Source organism: Periophthalmus magnuspinnatus, chromosome 6, assembly GCF_009829125.3.
Source record: "Periophthalmus magnuspinnatus isolate fPerMag1 chromosome 6, fPerMag1.2.pri, whole genome shotgun sequence".
Taxonomy (NCBI): domain Eukaryota; kingdom Metazoa; phylum Chordata; class Actinopteri; order Gobiiformes; family Gobiidae; genus Periophthalmus; species Periophthalmus magnuspinnatus.
Genome location: NC_047131.1, coordinates 7,814,293 through 7,840,101, shown reverse-complemented (window position 1 = coordinate 7,840,101; position 25,809 = coordinate 7,814,293). Strand labels below are relative to the sequence as shown.

The 25,809-nt window shown below is 38.7% G+C and overlaps 1 protein-coding gene across 1 annotated transcript; it reads right to left on the bottom strand.

The window, feature by feature from the left end:
* Positions 1–119: 119 nt before the first annotated feature.
* Positions 120–25,532, bottom strand: LOC117372697 (iron-responsive element-binding protein 2-like). Its single transcript, XM_033968529.2, has 22 exons — positions 25,407–25,532; positions 21,213–21,299; positions 20,187–20,352; positions 19,421–19,558; positions 18,453–18,668; positions 17,294–17,363; positions 16,985–17,168; positions 16,570–16,709; positions 14,671–14,842; positions 14,484–14,584; positions 14,273–14,389; positions 13,551–13,710; positions 13,295–13,430; positions 12,453–12,537; positions 11,718–11,874; positions 9,176–9,300; positions 8,100–8,204; positions 7,887–8,029; positions 7,113–7,260; positions 6,919–7,041; positions 5,916–6,101; positions 120–4,903 (listed from the first exon to the last, which is right to left on the bottom strand). The coding sequence occupies exons 1-22, from the start codon at positions 25,429–25,431 to the stop codon at positions 4,793–4,795; spliced, it is 2,895 nt and encodes a 964-aa protein (XP_033824420.1). The 5' UTR covers positions 25,432–25,532; the 3' UTR covers positions 120–4,792.
* Positions 25,533–25,809: the final 277 nt, after the last annotated feature.

Here is a 25,809-nt window from a genome sequence, read left to right as displayed (position 1 = left end):
AGGTGTCCCTATTTTTTGACCATTCTGATCTGCGCCATTAGTAAAGAGGGGAATATATTGTCATTTCTTTAGCTAAAATACAGAAAACTTGAAAGGCAAAAAATTAAAATTGCACATTCAGTTAGTTAATTTCATTTATTAAAAAGTATTTACACAAAGATTCAGAGAGGGACAGTTTTGCATACACCTTTTCTACACTGATCTAACACAAGCGACAGCAGCTGCAACCAACTGACGACTAACACATTTTATACAGAGATCCAGCATTTTCATCATTTTCACTAACTACAAACGGACAAGGCCGTAAACGGACAGAAATGAACCGGGAACCAAAACTATGTGTTAAAATGCTCCACGTACACGGCAAAAACACAATATCCAAAATAAGTTAAAATGACTTGAATTCAGAATAACCAAATGTGAGTAGTTTGCTTCGATGTTTGACTCATTGCTTATGACAGAATTTGCATTAGGTTAGGGCTGCTAAAAATATTTAAAAAATCAGATACTAATCGATACCAATACTACTGTAGTATCGAAACTAGACACTTATTTGAATAAGTATTGATACTAAATAACATTACTCAAACAGGACAACCCAAATTATATCCTATTGTCTAAAAAAAAGAGCCTTTTTAAATATCGAAATCGGTAAATATCAAGTTAATTCCTTAGTATCGAAATCAAGTTTGAAATTTTTGTATTGTGACAACACTACTAGTGGTTTAAAGGCGCATTATATAACTTTTTTTTTTGTCACAGTGGAGTTGTTAATGCTTTGCCTGGAATGTTCCACAGTAAAGCATTAATCCTATCAATCTTACATTTATTCAATTACAGAAATGCTCAACACGCGAGCGGGTCCGCCATTCCATAGATCTGAACATGTAATTCGGGCCGACGCCGTTAGACAAGTTTTGTGCTATACTGTAGAACATTCCGGGCAAAGCAGTAACATCACTATGGAGGCAAGCATGTGGCAGATCCTATACAAGAAAAGTTACACAGTGCAACTTTAAGAAATGACAAATGCATTTTACTATAATGGAGAGAAATATTGCTTTAAATTTGAAAAATAATAAATAAAATGGAGATATTGGTCAGAAATATATTGAAACTTAAACGTCTAGGTCTCAAAGTATAATTTACAAAACAACTTTTCAGCCAATACCAAAATCCAGTATTTATGGATGTCACTATAAAAGCATTCAAACATTCATAAACACACTTAAGCAAAAATAACTGAGGCTATTACAAATCTATATATTGATTTTGTCCTAAAACAATATATGAAAGGAAAAACCCAATGTCACCAATATCAATCAATGTTAGTACCTATATATTGTCAAGTGCTAGTCAAAACTACAACAAAAAACAAACATAAACATTAATATTATGAATTCAAGTACTTTTTAACCACATTTAGATGATACTTTTGCTTTGTAGCTACACCAACAATCTTCATTCTAACTCACATCAGCTCCTTTGGCAGTTTTGGCATACATACATACATACATAAATACTTTTAAATGACTAAAATTGTCCGCAAAAATTGCAATAAACTCTTAGGCAGTTCATGGTTGATAGTTTTAAGCTGTAAATGAACCTTGACATGCTCTGATAGTCATAAATACATTTGAGGAGGGAGAGTTGAAGTGAAAAGTGCCATTGTTCAGACGTTTCTTCACATGCAGAGACAACAAAGACAGATCTGTTTTGAAAATACTGGTGTTTTTCTATTTTGATTGTAAAAGTAAATGTATAAGTTAATTTATAATCCTAATTTGTAGGGTATAAAGTGTGCAAAAGTGTGAGCACCAAGAAGTCTAAATATTCTTCACTTCCTAAATATGTACCTTAAAACCTTAAACATGCTCAAAATTGTTTTACTAAAGGTGCACCGTGTGACTTTTCTGGTAGGGGGTTTGCCACCTTTGTCTGGAATGTTCTATCTATCTGAATGGAGAGAAGAGGGTACCAAGTATTTTTTGTAGCAATAGCAATGCTTTGTAATGAAATAAATTCAAGATTGGCATGTTTAATGTCATACTGTGGAACACTCCAGGCAAAGCTTCGTCTTGTGACACCACTCGCTTGCCTCTATGAAGATAAGTTTAAAGATATTGAAACATTCTAGACCAGTTGTTCTCAAACCTTCCACTAACGTAAAGATCTGGCTTTCCAGATCTAAGACAAGTATGTAACTATGTGTACTATTCCTGGTCTAATCTAGGGCTGAACCAGGTCTCAAAGTGGTACACATCATGTCCACTGCAGTTTGAAGAAAATACCTAAAAATGGACAAACAAGTGGATAAAATTAACTCAAAATTAACGAAACCCATAAACTGAACAGCAGTTTGTAAAACACTGTTCTAGACAAAGCATAATAACATATCCATGGAGACAAGCTTCCACCAGAAAATGTCCTCAGTGCACTATTAAAGCTACAATCTGCCATTTGACTTTAGCACCAGTAGATGGCAGATGTGAAACCTGTCCCCCTCCCCTGTCCTTTGTTCAGTCTCACCTGAGCTCTCTGGTCTTCATCTGTCAGGTCAAAGTGGGCACACCACAGACAGCAGTAACATAGACGGCATCTAGTGGTGTTACGGGAGAATACAACAGGGGCGGGTCGGCCAAACTAATTACAGATGGTAGCTTTAAAGATGAACTGATTTAATAATTGGTTTGACTGAAATTATACTGAAGGGAATTGGTTTCATTAACAGTAAGCTCTAATAAATAAATGCGTGGAAAATAAGATGTTCATTTTGGTGATTACTGGGACATACTTGATTTATTACAGTAAGGCCACCAATTATAATATTTTCTCTTTTTACATCAAAATTAATTATTCAAAACGCAAATTATGTGTGCATTGACTGGTTAGCTATGTGTTGTATAGAGCACCAATGTCGCATTTTGAGGCAGGATTGTAATTCTTGAAAGGTCCTCATCTTCACTCATATAAGCAAAACAAATGGACAATCTTGCCCAAAATTTTTTAAGAACACATATTATGCAAAATTGGCCATGTTATACTGCTGTCCGCTTATCAAAAACATACCTGGAGTTTATTCACGCTTGTTTCATTTATTCATTATTTCAGTCTTCTTCTCTGAGCACTCAAAAATGCTCTGGTCACATTTTGCTCGTTTTGTTACGTCATAGACAAAACTGGACTCATTTTGCATTCAAATTGTTTTCACAACAAAGGTATAGCCCCATTAGCATAGCATTTACAGGTGATAAGGACTTAATTTGTTTATATTTGTTTGGATGTTTTCCAAATGCAGATATAATTTTTTTTAAACTTCTACGAGGTATTAATTGCTAACACATAACATATTGAGATCACCATGTTACTTTTTATTGTTTGGGTAGCTATATTCACACATTAAAATATTTAGCAAGTTTCAGTTTTGTTTTTGATGCTGAGTCCTCCTTCCCAGGCAAAGTCAGTCCCCCTTCAGAGCGCTATCCCAACACAATCAGCGTGCATCCCACTAAAGAAACCACTACACATCGCATCAGGTTTGTGAAGTTGTAGTGTATTGTTTGTATCATGCTTTTGTAGATGTATGAAAAATTGCCGTGCGGGAGAATTGATGATGTAGGCTTGTGGGTGGAGCACTGGATAGGATGACACGTACGGATAACGTATAAAAACACTTCAGATATGTTTTTGATGAAGGAACAATGTTGTAACAAAGCTCCAAAAAGTTGATTTTGCAGAATCCCCCCTCTTTAAATATCTCATTGGGAATGGAGGTGTATTTTGTAAAGTCTGTTTTCCAAATGTAGACATTAATCCAAGGTGACCAAAAGCATGTTTAAATTTAAATTAAAACCACAAGAATGCATAATATGTGTTATTTACGTTAATCTAAGGGTGCGCTCACACTAGCCCAATCGAACTGCACCTATAGCCCCTAGAGCGCGGTACATTTGTCCAGTTTGAGTGCAAATGAACCGTGCCCCAGCTTGGCATATTTGGAAGAGGTGGGCCAAAGCACAGTTGCTCATGCACACACACATGTACACACATGTATGTGGAAAGAATAGAGGATAAGTGGACGAACTCTGCTCCAAAACTCACAGCGAGTCTGCGCTCACATTCAGTCAGGACTTGACAGACATAAGTTCTGAAGACTCGCCCCCTGTTGCCCTCGCTGCTCCACACTGTTGTTTAATCCATAAACTCACAGAGGACCATAGCACAGTCGGACTCATATCCACCTCACCGTTTAACGACAGATTTATACTGACTGCAGGTCGGGTCCAGTACGTACTTGACCGTGTTACTTGCAGATTGCCTGTTACACTAACTATGACAACTGCGGTGTGTATTTACCTAAAACAATGAAGTTTCACGTTGGTCAGTGTAGCCGGGCACAATGATTTTAATGACTTTTTAAGTCTTGGGGGACCTGCGTGAGTTCTAAGCTGTAGCGCACTTGCAGTCAGTGTACACAGGGCTTAATAGATATTTCATGCCCCTTTTTTCTTCTCTACTAAAGCAGTAGCACTGCTGTGCGACATGTAAACAAACAGTGCTGTATGATGACGACACCGGGTCGTGGCTCGATGTGCTTGACCTCGACACGGTTCAAAAGGCCTAGTGTGAGAGCAACCCAAGTTGTTTTTTAAGCAGTTGTGGAAACATGTCAGCAGATGTTTTCTTCTCCACATAAATAGTCATGCAGTTTTCTTGTGTGGACGGACCCTCAGACTTTATGGTAAATAACGGTTGGTGATGATCCAGAGACATTGAGTTTTTGAGTATTTTTTTAGAGAAACGTCCGAGCCACAAATCTGAGGAGGCCTCCGTGTTTGAAGCAGGTTATGTCCGTGTGGTCGTCGAAGAGTGCTGTGACGTGAAAACTCTTCCCTTCGCTGGTCTAAGGATGAACAGAAACAGAAGAAAAATTTAACTACATGATAAAACTTTTTAAAAATGATTTGACTTTTTATTCTTTGCATTGCTGCTCTGTTGTGAAACTCTGCTCCAGAAAGTTCATTGTTGTTGTGCATTTCAGCAAGACACATCAATCACATTGCCTAGAATGAATGTGGTGTGTGAGTGATTGATGGTGGTTGGAGCGGCCGCTAGTGCAGATTGCCTGTGCCGTAGTGTAGTGTGCCGAAGGAATCAATGACAGTTTCTGCAGGAGTCATTGCTGCCCCACTGTGGCACCTGGTATTCCCAGCGGTCTACCATCCAAGTACTAACCTGGCCCAGTTTTGCTTAACTAGATTTGGCCTTGACATCTCACACCCTGAAGTCTCTCTGGGCACCAGCAGGAGGCCTGTCACTGAAGTCCTCAGAGTCAGGACTAAACATAGGGAATCAGCGTTTAAGTTTTATGCAGCTAAAACTTGGAACAGTCTTCCTGAAGATGTGAGACAGGCCTCTACTTTGACAATGTTTAAATCCAGGCTCAAAACAGTTCTGTTTAGCTGTGCATATGACTGAAAGGTTTTTATTCTGCACTCTTCTGTTCTAATGTTAATTTTATGATGATTATTTGTGATTATTTATGTTTTTATTTGTGTGATTTTAACATCCTTCTTATTCTGTAAAGCACCTCGAATTACTTTGTGTACGAATTGTGCTGTACAAATAAACTTGCCTTGCCTTGCCTTGCCCTTGAGAAGCAGGTATGAGCACATACAGCCCCATGTCCATCAGTCTGCCCTAGGGCAGCTATGACTACAATAGTAGCTTACCAACACTGAGTCCACTGAGTGGATTGACTCTAGCACTTTAAATTACACTTTAATTTCCCCATAGGTAAATTTGTTCTGTGCATTTGACCCATCCTTCATGGGGAAGTGAGACCCATCTCCAGATCTTGAGCTAGTCTTGGTCAGGACCTTAGCTGAAAGAATTTTACCTATTGTTCATGTTACCTTGACAGTGAGCTGTTGGTTGGGGCTCAGATTTTCTGGGAGCTCGATGTTGAATGTCTCTTTTCCGCTGAGCTCCAGGACATCTGCGTTTTCTCCAGACTCAAACTGCAGAGGAGCGATACCCGCCCCCAGCAGCTGTCTGCGGTGCAACTTCTCAAAGCTCTCAGCAATCACGGCCCGGACGCCCTGTGGAGAAAAGGACAGATACAGGTATGGAATAACAAATGACTAGGGCTGCAGGATTGATCTCAATGGAATCAAAATCGCAATTTTAATGAACACAACTGGCAAATTGCAAAGTCTGAAATTTTTGAAGTACCGTAATTTCCTCCACAAAAGACTAAATCTCCTGTTTTATTCTGGATACAAACTGTTAACCCTGTAGTTTAGAGCTGTAATGTTCTGAAATGTGATCTTTGTATTAGTTATTAGTATATTTAAGTCTTTTTGTCACTTCTCCTGGAAACATTTACAGCATTAGCTGGGGGTCACAAGATGATCTCATTTACTTACTGATATTTTTTTAAATGACACTGTATTTCTTGCATGTTTAAATTGTAAACAGTAAACTGTGGTGAAATGAAGTTAAACATAATAAACTGAAGTTTCTGTAATACAAATGCATAGATTACCATGAGAGTGAGACTATTAATGGGAAAATTAAGGAAGACATACTGTAAATATTATGTTGTGTTCTGGACATTTAAAGTCGCAATAGTTATCCGAAACAACTTAAAAGAGTTGTTTTTGCAGTGCTCAGTGAGATATTAGGAACCAATTCCCACGTGCCCCTTTATGGTACGTTGTTGTAAGCATCATTAAAACAAAGTGAAGCTCTGCTGGACAAGGCCGTCGGGCCATCCTATGATAAGTGAGTTGAATACTTTAAACCTTATATTACTCATTTTCAAGTTTAATTATTACTGTCAGACAAACAAATAAACATAGCACTTTATAATAAGATGAAAACCCAAACCAGCTGAAATACAAATGTCTGGATTACCATGAGATAAGGTCCTTTGGCAACCCAGTCCCTGGAGTTCCCAGAGCCGTAGTGTTTTCCAGCTAAAATGACGAGAGGGACTCCATCTCTCTGATAGCGCTCCGCCGCCTCAAATACATCCATCTGTGCAGAGAATAAACTATATTTATATAATAACATATAACATATATAATGTGTTTTCTGTGTGGACTCACGGTTTGTCCTGAGGGAATGTGCAGAGTCTTGGGGCCAGTTTTCCCAATCAGACGATTGTGGAGTTTTACACTGGCGAAGGTTCCTCTTGTCATCACAGCGTCATTTCCTCTGCGAGCGCCGTACGAGTTAAAGTCACGAGGCGTCAGTCTAAAAAAAAAGACACAATAAAAAATATTTGAGAAAGCGCTATGATAGTTCACTTAACCAGGTTAGAAAACACATCTATGTAAACAGAGAAGAGCTACAAATAAAGTGAATTATTGAGGAAAATTATTTCCTTTTTAGATTTAATAATGCTTGCCTTTGTGATTATAAAATGCCTTTTATCATGTATTTTAGAGTCTGTAAGTGTTGTCACGTTTCTAAAATTTCAAGGAACAGACTCGATACTGGATATTGATTCCGATATCAAGATCATAATAAAAACTCTCTTTATTTAGGCAATAGAATGTGATTTTCAGCATTAAATAGTAGTACTGTGTAATCCCTCAGTGTCCAGGTGGTTCCATAGTGGTCCATGGGTGTATACTAGTCTATGTGTCTTATACTTGTTCTGATACAGCTCAAGATCATTCTAAAGTTATTCAAGAAAGGTTTATTTCTGTCCTGTGAATGTGACTTTTCAGTGTTGATACCTGCTCCAAATGAGTATCTAGTTTCGATACTAGTTTAAGTACTGGTTAGTATCTTATTTTTTATACTTCTGACAGCCTTAGTCTGTATAGTCCAGATTATGTTCGTCAAAATACATCTGTTGTGTGGTTTGCTCTCACCGTTTGCTCTGCAGATATTTGGCGGCTGGGCTGGTCCTGGAGATGCTTCCTGCTGGAGAGATGTGGTCTGTCGTTACATTGTCTCCGAGGAACAGTAAAACATGAGCGTTTTCTATGGAGGGAGGCCGTGACACCTCCTTGGTCTGTAACACAATAAACAGTTAGAAAAGAGACAGATTAAAGCATTCAGAAAAATATTATCTTGATACTTACCAATTTACTAAAGAAAGATGGCGGCCGGATGTATGTGGACTTGTGATCCCAGGGGAAGAGCACTGAATCGGAGCATTCAATCTGGTTCCAAAATGCGTTCCCTTTCTGTGAATAAAAGAACAGGTATTATACAGTCAAGAGGTTGGCCATATATTGTCTACTGAAGAAAATGTAGTAGTGAAGTTATGCAAAATTTGAATATTGAAGATATCAGTTACAAAAAGGACATCAAATATTTCTTCTTCAATTGAACTTCAAAATATTCGCTTGTCAATATTGTAAACCACTAATACATAAATAAATAAATCGCTTTTATTTATGTTTTATTAATTAAGTATTAACGTCATCAATATCTCTGTTGAAAGCCAAAGTGAATAAGCAAGTTTTCAGAAGTGATTTCAAAACATGTACAGAAGATTATGCAATTTTGATTCAATTGTGAGTAATTGTGCCGCCCTGACAACTAGTGTTTTTACAATATTAAAATGTCAAACTTGATTTTGATACCAAGAAATAGACTCGATACTCAATACCGATACCGATCACCATGTTAATAAAACTAACAGTCTTTCTTTAGACACAAGAATGTAATTTACAACATTAAATAATAGTTCTTTCTTTTGTATTCCCATGTTTCCTTATATCTGTGTAATGCCTCAGTGTCCAGTAGGTTCATAGTGGTCCATGGGTGTATACTAGTCTATGTGTCTTATACTTGTGAAAGATACAAGATCATTCTAAAGCTATTCAGGAAAGTTTCATTTATGTCCTGTGAATGTGACTTTTTTAGTATCAATAAGTGCTCCAATGAGTATCTAGTTTTGATACTAAAACAGTATCTGATTTTCGAGCCTTACTAGCAACTTATTCCACATTTTAGTGCCAACAGAACAAAAGCCCCTCTGAGCTTACTTCCAATTATAACCATGAGCTTAGGGTGTTGTGTTCAAAGTTTATATTTTATTTCAAACACCTTATTCTATGAATGTTTTTACAGTTACAATTTCTTTCACTATAAGCACAACTAGATCTATAACAAAACTCAAAGATGTATGTTTTGTGGAGTATGTTCAGACCTGCATTCTTCCTCTGAGCTCTTTAAAGATGGAGGAGATGACTGTGGCCTCCTCTATCTGCTGGACCTCTTCTCTGGACGGCCAAATGTCCTGAAGAAAAACCTCCCTCCCTTCAGATGTAACACCTGAGAAAGAAACGCATCAGTGAATGAGCGGCATTTGGCTGAGACGGGAAGGGCATCTGACATAAAGTGAAGCCATTTCACAATACACCGATTCACAAAGAGAAGCCCCAAAGAAAAACTGAGCACCAGATTTAAAAGGTGGTGTAGGGTAGACCTCCACAGACCTGACCTGTAACTTGGCCTGGTGGTGCCCCTCTACTTGTCGCAACGGAGAGTATAATGCTATGCTGTGGAATATTCCAGGCAAAGCAATTTCCGCTCTACTGTAACTGGAGTGTGAGAGTATTTATTGATTTTAGTGAGACTTGGCAAAATCCTCACAGACACAGAGTCTATAGCATCTCCATGGAGACAAGCAGGTGGAAGACCATCCACCAGAAAAGTTACATAGTGCAACTTTATTGAAAAAAAAATACAGAAGAAATTGAGGAGAGCAGGAAAAGATATTCAGCAAACTGCTATATAATTGCATATTTATAGTTTTTTTAACCACTCAGCCACAACCTTCGAAAACATGAACCGATGCCCTGTTGTAGTCCTTTTTTATCTAGGCTTAGGACTGTCTTAAACAAAATGGTTCCTCTAGCCTTTAATGTATGTATTGGGTCGTTTTTTGTTGTCTATTTTGCACAAAGTAAGATTATAAACTATATGACACAATGACCTAAAATTGCCCTCATCTCCTCTTTAGCGTCAACACATCTGCACAGCTCTGACTCACGAAATCCACCCAAAATCCTCAAATCCTGTAATTGTTGCAGGACTTAAACTGCATTTGACAAAATTACTTGTTTTTGTACTTATTACTCAATTTGGTGGGATAGTACCGGTGGTAAATATTTATCAGTTTTATAGAAGTCAAGAGGCTTGTGGGAACAAAACTTGAAAGAAAGGTACAAAAGTACAAGGAGTAGTGGTGAGTTCTAAGACAGAATACCTCTACCTATAACATCAACACGGAAAAATAAATGTACTTTGTCAAACATATTGTATAACTTAGACGAGCCTTGACCCTTGTTAACATTATGGTTGCTAGGTAACAGAACAGGAATAACCTCTACTTATGTTACTTTTGATGCCCATGTTCAACCAATAAGAAAACTAGGTACATTTTTAGCTAAGTCTAAAATATTATTATGTTAAAGTGGCTTCACCATGTAAAGTTTGTCTTGCCCCAGTACAGATGTATTGTGTAAGCAGCTCTTGAGGTCAAAATGTGACTGCTGTGCACTGCTGCATCTAATTATAATGCATTTTATTGTCTGAGAATCAGGAAGTATGCATTAGCATGCTAGTTGTTGTTAGCTGTAATGTGACAGCAAAACAGCACTTAAAAACTCGACACAGTGAATAACTATGCATAAGGTAAGTGAGGACCACTGCACACCATTTAAAATGAACTAGTTCTGTTTTTCATGTTTTTAAGACAGAAAAAAATCAGATACAGCATCTTTAACTACCATCTAGTGAAACATGGCATAAGCACTCAAATCAAGACTCTAGTTCAGGGGTGTTCATTACGTCGATCGCGATTTACCAGTCCATCGCGATCTACCAGTCCATCGCGAAGGCATTTTGGGTAGATCACGTCCCGTCATCCATCCAGTCACATGACTAATATACAGGACAACAGTCAGATTACACCTGACCCTAGGTCACATCATGGGCGCTGCACACGCATAAACAAGCGCGAGTTAGTTTAACCCTATAGCGTCGGATCCTATCGTCGCTGATAGAGCGGGTTGCAGACTTTCCAGCAGCGTAACTCCGCAACCAATCGTGCTCTCATGTAAATTCAAACGGCGTCTCAAAGCGGAGACATGGGGCTATCTAAATATTTTACCATCATTACGGTAATCTGCCTCTGTTGTCCCTCGAAGGTGACGAATGAGAGCGCGGGGGCTGCGGGGATTTTCCCAGCCATTTATTCGATGCATAAAAGAAAAAATACAGATGGATGTGTAAAATAGAAGTAGTTGTGTGAAAAAATGCAGTAAATTCTGATACTTCGTTTAACATGATTTTTATGGATTTAAAAAAAAGACAAAACCGTAATCAACATGATTAGCTCTGTTATCGCTTTCAAACGAAAAATGCAATTTTACTCCTGGCTGGTTGTCAGAAGCTACTGCCCGAACTATGCATCCCTCACTGATTCCATTCAGTGCAAGTCAGAGCAGTAATCATCATTCAAGTAATTATGAACATGTAGGAAGTTCAATTGTGTTGTGCAGTATTATCTCATGACGTTGTGCAAGGTACATCAAAATGCACTGTACATGTAAGAATTCATAATACATTTACAAATAAATATATGTTAAACATGTTTGTATTAGGTGGTAGATCTTTCAGACACGATCATTTTAAAAGTAGCTCACATACTGAAAAAGTCTGAGCCCCCCTGCTCTAGTTCTTACCTAGAGGCTCCTTTTCGAAGTCGATTCCCACCATCCCTGCGATAGCGTAGGCCACCACTAGAGGAGGCGAGGCCAGGTAGTTCGCCCTCACACAGTCACAGAGGCGTCCCTCAAAATGCCTGTTTCCTGACAACACCCCACACGCCACCAGCTCACCCTGAACACAAAACATTCATTAAATCAACAACAAAAGTTCTGTTTAAATACACTCATAAAGAAATGCTTAGCATAAATTGATACTTTGCAGCTGATGTCATCAACATCCTTTGGAAGGGTAAACTTAACTGGAAGCACTGCTCTGTCTGAAGCTCTGTTCCTCACGTTAGACTTTAATCTGAGCTTTGTTTTAACACAATTAGAACTGACTTCATTGGAATTACAATAGGAGACCTGATTGGCACAATTAAACAAGTCTCTCTTCCCCAGATAACATTACAGTTACAAGGTAGCCAGCATTAGCTAACTGATTTTCAACAAAAAGGTGAGAGTGACTAACTGAAAATCAAAAACTTATGTTATTATGCTATGTTATTTAAGTCCATTTTCAAATTTTTCTTTAGTTTTCAGACCATCTAAATGTTTCAGGCTGTGTTTTCTAAGGTGTGCATTGTGTCACCATGGTAACTGCTGAACATTCCTCTAAGGACATACACACAGTCACCCCCAGCTTTACATCAATGCAAAGTATCAGTACAAACAGTAGTTTCACTTCAGGAGGACAGTGTAATGTGTTACCTGTTTAATGGCGTCCACTACAGGTTCAGGTAAAGGAGCCGTGTTTCCAACACACGTGGCACAGCCGTAACCTATGACCTCGAATCTGCCACACAAAAAACACAAAATGAATATTAAACATTAAAGTGTACTAGTTATATTAAACTGTATCATGAAATATAATGTAATTTTATGATTTTGTAGTAGTGTTACACTAGTTGAACAGTAGTTTTACAGTAAGGCCTTGTTTAAGTGCAGTTTCCCTTTTAGAGCCTCTGCAGCTGGGATTATTCCAGGTCAATGGTCCTGAGAACCATAGCCCTGTAGTTTCACACACTTCAAATTCAGAAGTGGGAAGAAGGAATTTTTATTTGTGTTTGAGATGTTGTACTTCTAACATAATAGGATGGGATAAGAAAGAATTTACATGGACCAATGCAAAAAGGGAAACTTACGAATGAGTTTGATGAAGATTTGGCAATGAATTGTGAATTTATTTAGCTTGTGTACAAACAAATATACAATTTACTAGTACTTTTCTAGTGTTGTCAGTGCACTTTGGGTCAATTTTTTGGTCAGATCATAATTTTCAGAGTTCCAGCTTATATCACCCCCTTTTAGTCGACTAGTTAATACACAAGGCAATGAACTGGATGTTTACAGAAGATGCAAAATAAAAAGCACATTTTGTTGAGTTGTGTTCAATAAGACTGACAGATTATAATATTGTAAAATACATAAAATATCAAAACAAATTTCTCAAAATATGACTTCATTATTATTTTTACTCCACCTTGGATGGGGTTTAGATTATTTTTAAGTAGCCATCCTTTCACTTTGGTGCCATTTCCTGCTGTACCCACCCGAGCTGTTTGAAGTAAGGAAGGACTCCGCTGGTGCTGAGGTAATGAGTGACCATCCCACTGCCAGGAGCCAGACTGGTCCGAATATAAGACTTAACCACAAGCCCCGCCTCCACCGCCTTTTTGGCCAGTAAACCTGTCAACAAAAACAACATGAGTTTGAGGTAAAATATATTAAAATGTGTGTCATTTCAGAAAATGATAGAATATAATTTTTGATTGTGCATGTTTGGGTGTGTTTCTGCTTTGTTCTTACCGGCCGTGAGCATGACGGAGGGGTTGCAGTTGTTGGTGCAGCTGATGACGGCGGCGATGACCACAGAGCCGTGGCACAGACTGTATTCCTGCCCACAGTGAGTGAAGGGGACTGTCCTCTGCTGCTTCTCCTTTGACACGTGAAAACCCTTAAAACCAACCTGTGGAATGACACATGTCTACTTAAGGCCTTCTTACAAAGATATAAGGCATTCACAAAACACAAATTTGTCGTAAAAACAGAAAATGTTCTTCAGAAAGAGGCGACAGGTGAAGAAGTTGTTCATGTTTCCTAAGGATTTTATCAGATGCAACTTTTTGTTGTTTTGGGGCACTATGAGCCAAACAGATGAGGCAGAAGTGAGTCGTATGAGAGAAGGAGAGGACAAGAGGAGTAGAGAAAAAGAGGAAGAGGAGAGGAGGAGGAGATGAAAAGAGAAAGAAAAGAAATAAAGGAGAGAAAGAGGAGAGGAAAAGAAGCAGAAAGGAGAGGAGGAGAGGAAAAGAGTAGAGCAAAGGAGATGGAAAGGAGGAGGGAAAAAGAAGAGAGGAAAAGAGAAAAAGAGGAGGAGATGAAAAGAGAAAGAAAGGAAAGGAGGAAGAGAGAAAAAGAGGAAAAGAGCAGAGGAAAAGAAAAGGAGTGGAAAAGAGGAGAAGAGGAGGTTGTCCGCCTGTCAGTTTTCATAAAGTTATAGGGTCAGGTACAGGGGAAGTGCACAGTACCTTTTCATCAAGGCAGCTCTGGAAGTCCTCCTTCATGTTGCTAATGGCAACGCGGTCCTGAGGTCGCTTGGGTCCACTCACATAAGGAACCATGGAGCTCAGGTTAATCTCTATCACCTGAACAGACAAAAATGCAGCTCAAATATTGTATCAGTATAACATCTGCAAGTAATCTGATCTCCCATGTGTTCCCAAGTTCTGCAAAATGTACCTCTGAATATTCAGGGTCTTGTGACGAGTCTTCATAACTTCTGTAAAGTTTCACTGCCTTCAAGTAAGACTCAAACAATTCAAGTTTTTCTGGGCTAAAATCTAACAATACAAAAACAACACATTGAGATATACTTTAGTTAATATGTCTGCTATTTGTAGTTCACCACGACACACATTCGACTCACTTGTCTTTGTAAAGTGCTTGATGGTGACTTGGTCGACGGGGAAGTAGCTAACTGTAGCGCTGTATTCTGGGCACATGTTGGCAATGGTTGTCCGATCGGGAACAGAGAGCTGACAAACTCCAGGTCCAAAAAACTCAACAAACCTCCCGTCAATTCCAGCCTGTCGCAAGTGCTGTCAATGGAATACAGTTATTTATGTTAATATTATTATTGAAAATTAAGTCAAATGATTTGGCACATAAAACTTTTTTCCCATGTGTCTAAACAAATTTTTTTATATTGTTATAAGCAGATGTATAAGAAAAATAAGTCCGCTGTCTGCATCAAATTCTAAAGCATTTTATTGCTCGAGAATCAGGAAGTGCACTGTTAGCATGGGTGTGTTTTTGGTAGTTTTACAATCAAAACGGCAAAACGGAGAATAATGCAGATGTTCGGAAAATATAAGGTACCGTATTTTCCGCACTATAAGGCGCATCGGAATATAAGGCGCACCTTCAATGAATGGCCTATTTTAAAACAAATTCCATACATAGGGCGCACCGCATTATAAGGCGCATAGAATATAAACTACTGTAGTATCTGGGGTTGTGTTACGCATCCACGAGATGGAGCTGCGCTGAAGGGAATGTCAGATAAGTCAGTCAAACTCACAAAACAAGTTAATGCATTCACAATATAGTAACTCTCGAAATAGTGCAACGTAATAACAATAACTCAACGTTGTTCAAACGTTAATGTCCATATTCAAAATATCTCCCAGTCTTGTTTAGTTGTAAACACGTGAAAGAAACACGTAAAGCCTCACTTTTTCAGTTCATTCCTCATTCACGAATCCGTCGAGTTCTTCCTCTTCAGTGTCTGAGTTGAACAGTTGGTCGAGCTCATTCAAAGTGCCCGATTCCGTCTCGTCAAAATCGCCATTATCCGTGTCGCTGCTCTTGTCTAACAGTTCAGTGACAATTCCTCCCTCCGTGAAACTCGGACCACAGTTGAGACTGATATATCAGCCCAGGCATCCGCGGTCCATTGGCAGATTGTGGCGTATGTCGCCCGGCGCTGTCTCCCCGTCTCCCCGTTATCCCTATAGCGTCGGATCCTGTCGTCGCCGTTAGACTCGCGGTTGCGGACTTTCCTGCAGCGTAACTCCGCGCCCAGTCGTGCTCTCATGTAAATTCAAACGGCGTCTCAAAGCGGAGACATGGGGCTATCTAAATATTTTACCGTCATTACGGTAATCTGCCTCTGTTGTCCTGAAGGTGTTGAATGAGAGCGCGGGGGCTGCGGGGATTTTCACTCATTTATTCGACGCGTAAAAGAAAAAATACGGATGGATGTGTAAAATAGAAGTAGTTGTGTGGAAAAAATGCAGCAAATTCTGATACTTCGTTTAACATGATTTTTATGGCTAAAAAATAATAAAAGTGTAGGTCTAGGTGAGCTATACTGGCCCATAGTGTGCTCAGCCCTTAAAGGGTTATTACCGCTATTACTTCGGAGACGCCTCCTGACTACGGGTGTCATAATTGACCAATATTGATCCATATATAAGGCGCACCGGATTATAAAGCGCACTGTGGGTTTTTGAGAAAATTAAAGGCTTTTAGGTGCGCCTTATAGTGCGGAAAATACGTTACATGAGGAATACCTTCGGTCCACTTCAAACAATTTAAAAAGAACTAGTTCATCCACTCTCCTCATTCCCTTTGCTGTGGAAGCTACGATATGTAGCTTGTGAACAGTTGTTGCTGTGTCTATAAGAGTTGTTATTATTATTATTATTGTTGTTTTGTACCTACAATAAGTGACAAAGCTCCATATCCAACTGTTCCAAATAGATAAACCAAGTTTTGCATCTTGTTTTTTCTGTGTTTTTTGTAACATAAACATGTTTTTTACCTTTGTGATGCCAAGGACGATGTCTATGGAGGTGGCGAGGGGGTGGATGGAGCCCAGCAGTTTACAGCCCACCACCCGAGGGAGGGTTAAGGACACGGGCTGTCCCAACATCACAGCCTCAGACTCTATACCACCAACTCCTGTCAAAAGGACAGAGAGATATTTGAGTAAGTGTAAAAGATAAAGAAATGTCTTAAAGATCTATTAGGTTCTTTTTTTAAATAAAACGTATGATGTAGAATGTAGATGAAATAAAACAGAAAAAATGTCTAATAAAATAATCTGACATAAAAGTGCCTCTAAGGAGCTCCATTTCACTGCAGCTTCACACTAAAGATAAATGAATATGGTGATAAGATCATACCATGAGATTTAAAATCATTACATCTCTGCTCTAAACTGACAGCATACATACCCCAGCCTAGGATGCCCAGGCCGTTGATCATGGTGGTGTGAGAGTCTGTGCCCACCACACTGTCAGGGTAAAGGACGCCCCCCTCGAGCTGCACCACCTGGGACAGATACTCCAGATTCACCTGGTGTACAGCTCCCACATCTGGAGGAACCACGTTCACGTTCTTAAAGGCCTTCGAACACCACTGCACAAGAGGAGCATAAGGAGGTTAAGGGAAGGAAATGTTCACAACAATATTACAATAATACAGATTTTTTGGAGGGTTAATAATGAAATTATGGCATAAATCTGAACAAACTGTACAATTACCTTAAAAAACTGAAGTCTCTCTTTGTTTCTGATCAGCTCCATTTCCTGATTTTTCAAAGCGGTTTCAGGCCTGAAAAAAACATTTTTTTAAAGTTAACCAAAACATAACTGTGAAAAATAAAGCTCAACTTTAACTTTGACAATTTGAATGTGCAGTTTTATTGTGAAATAAAAATAAAAAAACAAACAAAAACAAAACATAGGAAGAAAGGGAGTGTTGCAGTTCCCCTTTTGGTCGTCATTTGAGTTGGAAGATTGGAGAAGACAAACTTACTTACTTCTCTATTCTGAATATAGAAAATAAAGGTATTTTTTATTAGGGATACTCTAAGCATAGACTATGGTCTTCCAGATTTAATACTCAAAATTTGTGATAATTATTTTGGGCTTAAAGGCCAAGTACTTATTTCTTCTAGTTCAGAAAGATGTTTGTTGCTCCATAGCATATAGTAGAGTAGTAGTAGTATAGTAAAACTGCTATGAAAGGTTTGATATTTTAAAAGTATTTTTTAGATATAGAACATTTTCCAAAGATTGAGCTGTTTTTCAAAGTTTTAACTACAAATAGCAAATAAACAAACCCAGTCAAGCTGTTGTTGAACATTATGTGGAAACAGCTGCCTGTGACTATCACAGATTCCACATCAGAGTGAGAGGGACTAAGTGGGCGGAGCTAACATTTAATTCTGAAACATGTTCTTTTCTCATGGGCCGGGTACAGACTGTTCAGTTGCACTGCTTCTGTATAAAGTATGAGACTGTATAAGGAAGGGGACTAAGGGAGTGTGACATCACCCCTGGTGTTGGGTGAAGCCAATCGAGGCTAAAAGTTATAACTGCTAATCTGCAACCAAGACCTATATTTGGAAATCCGAGTGTGGAAAGAGCAAATCAGGAGTGAGGTTGTTGAAGGTACATGCCCATCCCAGTCATGCCACTGGTCTGGCAGGGGGCAGGCGCTTAAGAATGAACTGTGATAGGTGTCAATCAAACCTGTTGCGAAAGCTAGCAGTAGCGACCTCGGGGGACAGAAGACACCTGATTGGTCTGTTATTATTGCTCATATCTTGATTTAGGGACACAATAGTGAAATAAAAACCCCAGGATGATGAAGAGCGGGTTAATACAAACTGTGAACTTACTCAGACTGCAAACTTACTCAGAGACAGGCTTGAGGTGGAAGGGACAGAGGAGCGGCGTGTTTTCGATCTGTTGGACGGAGGTCGGAGGGCGTCCTGGAGAGGAGGGGGGCTCACTGCACGAGGCCTTCCCACAGGAGCCTTTCTGTCCCCCACACTGAGACCCAGAGCGTGGAGGGGGTCTGGACGGCCGAGATCCTTCCCCTCCACCTGGGTTTGGCGCATTCTGTATTGCGCTGAGAGAGAAAAGAAATTAGTGATTTTCAGGTTCTAAAATATTCTATTAGTGAATAAACCCAAGAACTCACTGTATCACAACAACAATCTGAATTTTAACTATTGTGATGTGACCCAGCCATATGTTTAGGTTCATTATATTCAGACAAATTATACATTTTAGTCAGACAATGCAGAGTTAGTAATAAGTACATTTCAGTTTCTGATTAAAGGTGCACTATGTAACTTTTCCGGTTGAGGGTCCAAGGTGTTTTGCCTGGAATCTTAACTCTTTTACTAAAACACAGCTAACATAATTATGTTAAAGATTTTGCTGAAAATTATTTTAACCCAGTTTGTCCATTTTTTTAAGGTCTATAATTTCACTTCCTGATGGTAAATAAGGACATCGCACTCAGGATTCCATAACTGCTACCTAGCAACCATTGTACACTGGGCCAAAACTCCTCTAATGTACACAGAAATCATTTATCAAATGAACATGTTTGTTTGTTGGATTAATGTTGGTTTCCAGGGAGACAAGCAAGTGACAGACCCTCCACAAAAAAGTAATATAGTGCACCTGTAAAAGTTATAATTGAAATCCAAATTTTTTGGGCAGCCCATCTCCGGTTACAGTGCTTACTGTAATGATGGCTGTCTATCAAGATCACTTGTTTACCAAATAAAGAATTACATCTGTTTTGTTCAGTTTTGTGTTGTTTCATACTTAAAAATCAAGTTTAAATAGTATAAAAGTCCATAAACTCACCATTTGCTAAAGTCTATCTGTAGCGAGTGATCTACTATGAGGTCTGTTGGACATTTAGGGTTGATGAGGCCGGGGTCCACTCCATGTTTGGCCACAGCGTCTCTCATAGCAGCCAAGTCCACCATGGCAGGAATACCACTGTCACAAACAAGAGACAGAAACACCATTACAAACCATTGAGATATATATATATATATATATATATATATACATATATACACACACACATATATATATATATATAGATAGATATATATAGGGAGAGAGAGAGATATAGAGAGATTTTAGTGCAGAGGGGGTATTTCACTTCTATAGGGTATTAACTGCTCACACATAAAATATTTTGATCACCATGTTACCTTTTATTACGTCACTCCCCATTCAGAGCGCTATCACAACACAATCAGAGTGCATCCTGCTAATGAAACCACTGCACATCACATCGGGTTTGCTGTGTACAGTTTTTAATCATATTTTTGTATATTTATGGAGAACTATTGTGTGAGAACATGGGTGACGTAGGCCTGAGCATTACACAGCTAACTGTAAGGAGGGTCGATCAGATCATTAAATTATCCAAACATGCATGGATGCCATCTAAAACCGATACAGGCATGTTTTTGATGAGAGAACATGTTATAACATGGTAGAAAGCCCCAAAAAATTATTTTGCAAAATACCCAATCTTTAAAAGTTTGTAAGATTTGTATACTACTCAAACTAATCAATAATAACACCACTGTAAATTTGACTGGCTCAAACTCACGTGAAGTCCTGGAGGAGGACTCTTGCTGGGGAGAAGGGCACCTCGGCTTTGCTCTGCTGCTGCTGCCAGTCCAAAATGTTCTGCACGTCTTCCTCTTTTGTGTAGAATCCATCACAGTTTCGAATGGCAGACTCCAATAAAACACGGATGGAGAGAGGCAGCTTGTCTGGGAAGAACACAACACTATTTCAGTTTATGCTGTATCACTTTAGTTTTCTGTATATTATCCTGAATTTAAAGGTGCACTATGTAACATAATTTCATGGAAACAGAAAGCTAAACCTAGGGCTGTAGGTCTTTAGTCATTTTGTTGATTAATCTGTTGATGGAGTCTTATTCGAAGAAGATTTGTACTGGTCGACTAATCTTTTGTTGTTGTTTTTTTAATGAATTTATATGAGACACCAACAGAAAGAAGAAGAGAGTGCTTTGTAGTCTATACAAGTACACTGTTTCCTAGAACTTTCCTCCATATATAGTTGTTTTTCCATGAACTGTGCAGGTTTAGTCTTGTGAGTGCAGTTTGGGTCAGATACATAGAGATACGCAACTGTTTTTGACAGCCCCCCTTTTTAGTTGATTTATTGATCTGCAGGACCAAGAATTGCTTTAGTCGACTACAGCCATAGCTAAAACCATAATTTGCAATATTCTGCATGGAGATGAGTAAATTTTATGCTATACTGTGGAAGATTATAGCCAAAGGAACAACATTTCCATGGAATCAAGCAGATGGAGTCCCTCCTCAAGGTCAAATAAGAGCCAGGTTTGTGGAGACGCAAGCCCGCTCACAGTAAGGACGCATGTTTTTAGTGTAATAAACACAACCAAAAAAACAACAAAAACATGCTTTTATTTTAGTCTATTTTTCTAATTAAAACAATGTAATCCCAAAGATGCTGCAAGTGTATGTTTTCTTGTTAATAATGTCAAAATGAATAAACAAGTATTAAAGAAGTAATTTTATTACATGCACATACATTTATTTAAATCCTGTCTGTTTGGGTAAAGTTAAGTTAGACTCACCATATCTTGGATCGTTTAATTTCTCTGGGTTGAAGAATTTGATGGTGCCATCTTTTATGGTGTCAATCAGATGACAATAAGTGTGCTCTGCAAAAAGAAACAGCATTTTTAGAAAGCACAGAGGCAAGAAAACAAATTTGCATCACTTAAAATGAGCAATTAAAATAAGTGATTTAGACATGCATATGACAGGTTACACTACTCATTTCAATAGTATAAGTTTAACTATGTTTAAAAGTGTTGTTATCATTTTATTGGCTGGACATTTCATAACTGTTACCTAGCAACCATAATGTCAACAATGTGTTGGTGGTGGAGAGAGGGATTCTGTTGAACTCGGCGCTACTTTGTCTTTTTGTGCTTTTCTGCTCACCTTTTTTCCCCACAAACTGCCAGTAAACTGATGTAAAACTATGATAAGTATTTACCACTGGTACTATCCCACCAAACCAAGTCATAATTAGAAAAATGTATCTACTTACATGAGTGGCGAAAATTATTCACTGTTTAATACACTTATGTCCAGTTGACAGACTTTAATTTTATTTTGCGATCTACTACATTACATTAAATTACATGCTTTACAAAAGATGCACCAATGCAGAAAAAACTTACACCACCTGGTATAAAGCAACAAATGTGTAAAAAGAGTTTGCAATAGAAATAATCATCTGACTAGTCGACTAATCAATAAATAATTGCTGAATACTAAACCACTAAAATAATCATTAGTTGTAGTTAGGCCTGTCACAATAATTACTATATCGACTTTTTGTTCAGTATATGAAAGACAGAAGAATACATTTTTGGGGTCAATATTTATTGTGTGAAATTTGTTGCTATTTTTTGACTATATGATAAGATTTAAGACATAAAAATTGAATCAATAACATATATTACTCATCACAGATGCACACTAACTAAAGTATTTCATTCTGCTGTTTATTTATTGCAGCTCATGATTTTTTTTTTAAATATTGTAGATTTAGAATAGTTTTTGTGGTTTAAATCTGCTCTTGGGTTTTTGTGTCATCCATCCATCCATCCATTTTCTTCCGCTTATCCGGGGCCGGGTCGCGGGGGCAGCAGTCTAAGCAGGGACTCCCAGACTTCCCTCACCCCGGACACGTCCTCCAGCTCCTCCGGTGGGACCCCAAGGCGTTCCCAGGCCAGCCGAGAGACATAGTCCCTCCAGCGTATCCTGGGTCTTCCCCGGGGCCTCCTCCCGGTGGGACATGCCCAGAACACCTCCCTAGGGAGGCGTCCAGGAGGCATCCTGAGCAGATGCCCGAGCCACCTCAGCTGGTTCCTCTCAACGTGTAGGAGCAGCGGCTCTACTCCGAGCTCCTCCCGTGTGACCGAGCTCCTCACCCTATCCCTAAGGGTGCGCCCGGCCACTCTGCGGAGGAAGCCCATTTCAGCCGCTTGTATCCGCGATAAATTATATTTACTTCAACAATATATAGAACTTCACAATTTGTTAGAACACATATTCACCTTATGGAAGCTGCCAACGCTATTCAGGGTGTATTATTTTGCATGGGGCGGCTGATCTTGACAGTAAATAATACGGACTACAGAGCGGACTACAGAGCTTTTTTAAAACCTCTCAGAGAATCGGTGCAGTGTAGACTTGTTGGTCACATAAACATTTTACCAAAATCAACCTACTATATATCAGATTTTGGCAGGAAAACTTTTCCCAAATTTTCTATTGAAATTAATTAGATTCCTACTTAACAGGAAGTGCCACCACAAAAAAGTTTAGTTGCATTTACTGCAAATGTGGGCGGGGCAGAATAAGGTTGATATTGTTACAGAGATATACTGCGATAAACGTTATGCCACTGATACAATAACAATAATGCAGGATAATCCCAGGAAACCACTTTTAAATAGACAGCATCATTCAAAAGGCAAAAGCTACAACATATAAATAACAGAATGAAGCAATAATTAGCCATAAAAGTTACGTTTTCACCCCTCTAGAGCTCAAATCTTTTCATATTACAACAAAAATGTCCCAGATCTCTCCACTTTCTCAAGAAATTGTACACACGATAAATGTTGAGCCCAAAAACATACTGTTCCAGCTTTCATATACTGAACGATAAATCGATATAGTGATTATCATGAAAGGTCTATTTGCAGCTCTATTTCTGAGAATAATCCTGAAACTATAATTTGCTGTTATGACATCCCCATTACTGAGTGAACCTGGTTTCCTGTTACAGTGCTGTGCCTAGTATGTTATGCAAAGTCTTAAAACCAAAGAATGCAAAATAGCTAACTTAACTTTTTTTTTAATCTCTCAGAAGCTGTGTTTTGATAAAGGAATAGCATCACTTGAGGACACTTATATCAAAATTGTTAATTACATTGAAATTCACCAGTCTTGTTATAGCAATTTTTGCAATTTGCTAATCTAATCTCGTTTTAATCACGATTGAGATTCAGTTATGTCTAATCTAGGCCTGTCATGATAGCAAAATTTGAAGTGTGATATACTGCTGAAGACAATATAGATGATTAACGATAATACTGACACAAATTTATGCCACTGACCCAATAGCCCTGAAGCAGGATGACCCCAGTAAAACATTTTCTAGGTTTACCAAATTGTTAAAATACATGCAAGAAATAAACAGAAGAATGAAATACAAGTTTCATTCTTCTACTACTGTAGTAGTTAGTTTGCATAGACAGTTGGTCACAGAAACAATTTATTTAACCCTCTACCTCAAATCTTATTGTAAAACAGAAAAATATCAAAAAGTTCCCCACTAGTACAAAGAAAATGATAAGCTGATATATAATTATTGCGAAAGGCCTAGTCTAATCGTCAATAATGTGTTTTTATTGTTATAGTGAGGTCTACAGCCAATCCTGTCAGCAAAAGCACATGGTTTAGAGCAGAGTTCAGACTTTACAGAAGACATCTTGTGTTAAACTGCACCTATTAAAAGTATGGCTTGTTTATGTTCATGAACTCCAAACTGAAAAGCCCATTTTATCTTAGTTATTTTTGCCATATCCCCCAGCCCTACCTGTAATTATGAAATGAATATAAGCTTTTACAGAACACACCTGTTTAAATGTGAACTGTTTAGGTTTGGCTTTGTTGTTTATTGTTTAAAATAAGTATATTCTAGGTAAACTAAGTAACATTTCTGGAAGAGGTTCTGCCACCTGCTTCTGTCCATCGAGACAGCATTGCTTTGCCTGGTATGTTCCACATTGCACTTATCAATTTCCATGGAAACAAGCAAGTGATGCCACCAGGCCAAGTTGCAAGCCAGAGTTAAACGATTTGGAAAAAAATATCTATTGCAATTATTCTGACAAGCTTTGCAATTAGATTCATGGTTTATGTTTTGATATTAGGATTCTGTTACATTTTAAACACTTCCAGAAGAATTGACCAGAACACTGAAAAGTGACACAGTGTCACATTTGAGTTTGTACAGATCTAAACTACAGGCTTAGCAGTTTTTATGCAGGATAAGACAGGATAGTTTGTCGTTTGTGGAAGAAATTATGGTATTGCTAATTGCGTCCATTCAAACTTGCAGCTCTAAACTAAGGCAGAGCATTAACATTTCCACAAGGACGAGCAGGTAGCTTTAACACCACAGTGCAGCTATAATACTCCTTATACGCCTTATAGTACTCCACGCGTACATTGATTTCAGACAATGCATACAATTAGCAATTGACAATAATAGCATGCATGTTAGTTTTACGTTTTAATTTAATTTAGTGCAGTAAAACTCATCAGATCCAAGCAGGACATATCGATGCTAGCAGCCCTCGCTAACTCTCTTATCTCCTGAAGACGTCCCGGGGTGACTCGATAAGGCTGATGCAGGTTATAAAACGCACAGTACGACTTTCTTTATGGGATCCTCGGTGAGGCAAAGACCATGACAAGCTGTAGAACAGTGTAATAACCTAATTATGATGCTACTGTTCGCGTTTAAAGGGAGGATCATATGAAACGTTAGCTTGTGTTAGCTCAAATATCAAAGTGGTACCGCTCTGCTGCCTCATGTGACGCTAACCCGAGGCGACACGACAGCGGTTTTCACAAATAATGAGGCGTTTAACAGTCGATCATCCAGTCTAATCTTGTCAGTAGTCATTTGTTTTAAATCTACGCTGTCTAAACTAGTAGAAGACACCTTTTTGTTTTACCTTTGCCAGGGGACGAGTGCGCCATGATGACTTCTGAAATCAACACGATCCGTTCTGACGAGAGCAAGCTGGACACACGGAGCCGACCAATCAGAAGCCAGAGATCTGAATCCTCCCGCCCTCTTTTCTAAAACCCACCAATCACAAGCCAGAAAATACCTCGAAGTCAGGTAATCTAGAGAAATCAGCAAAAGTAAATATTAATATTCAAAGGTCTGATACAAATCTATTACAAGTTGAAATTGGTTGTTGCCTAAAAACATCATCCATCTTCCGCTTATCCGGGGCCGGGTCGCGGGGGCAACAGTCTAAACAGGGACTCCCAGACTTCCCTCACCACAGACACGTCCTCCAGCTCCTCCGGTGGGACCCCAAGGCGTTCCCAGGCCAGCCGAGAGACATA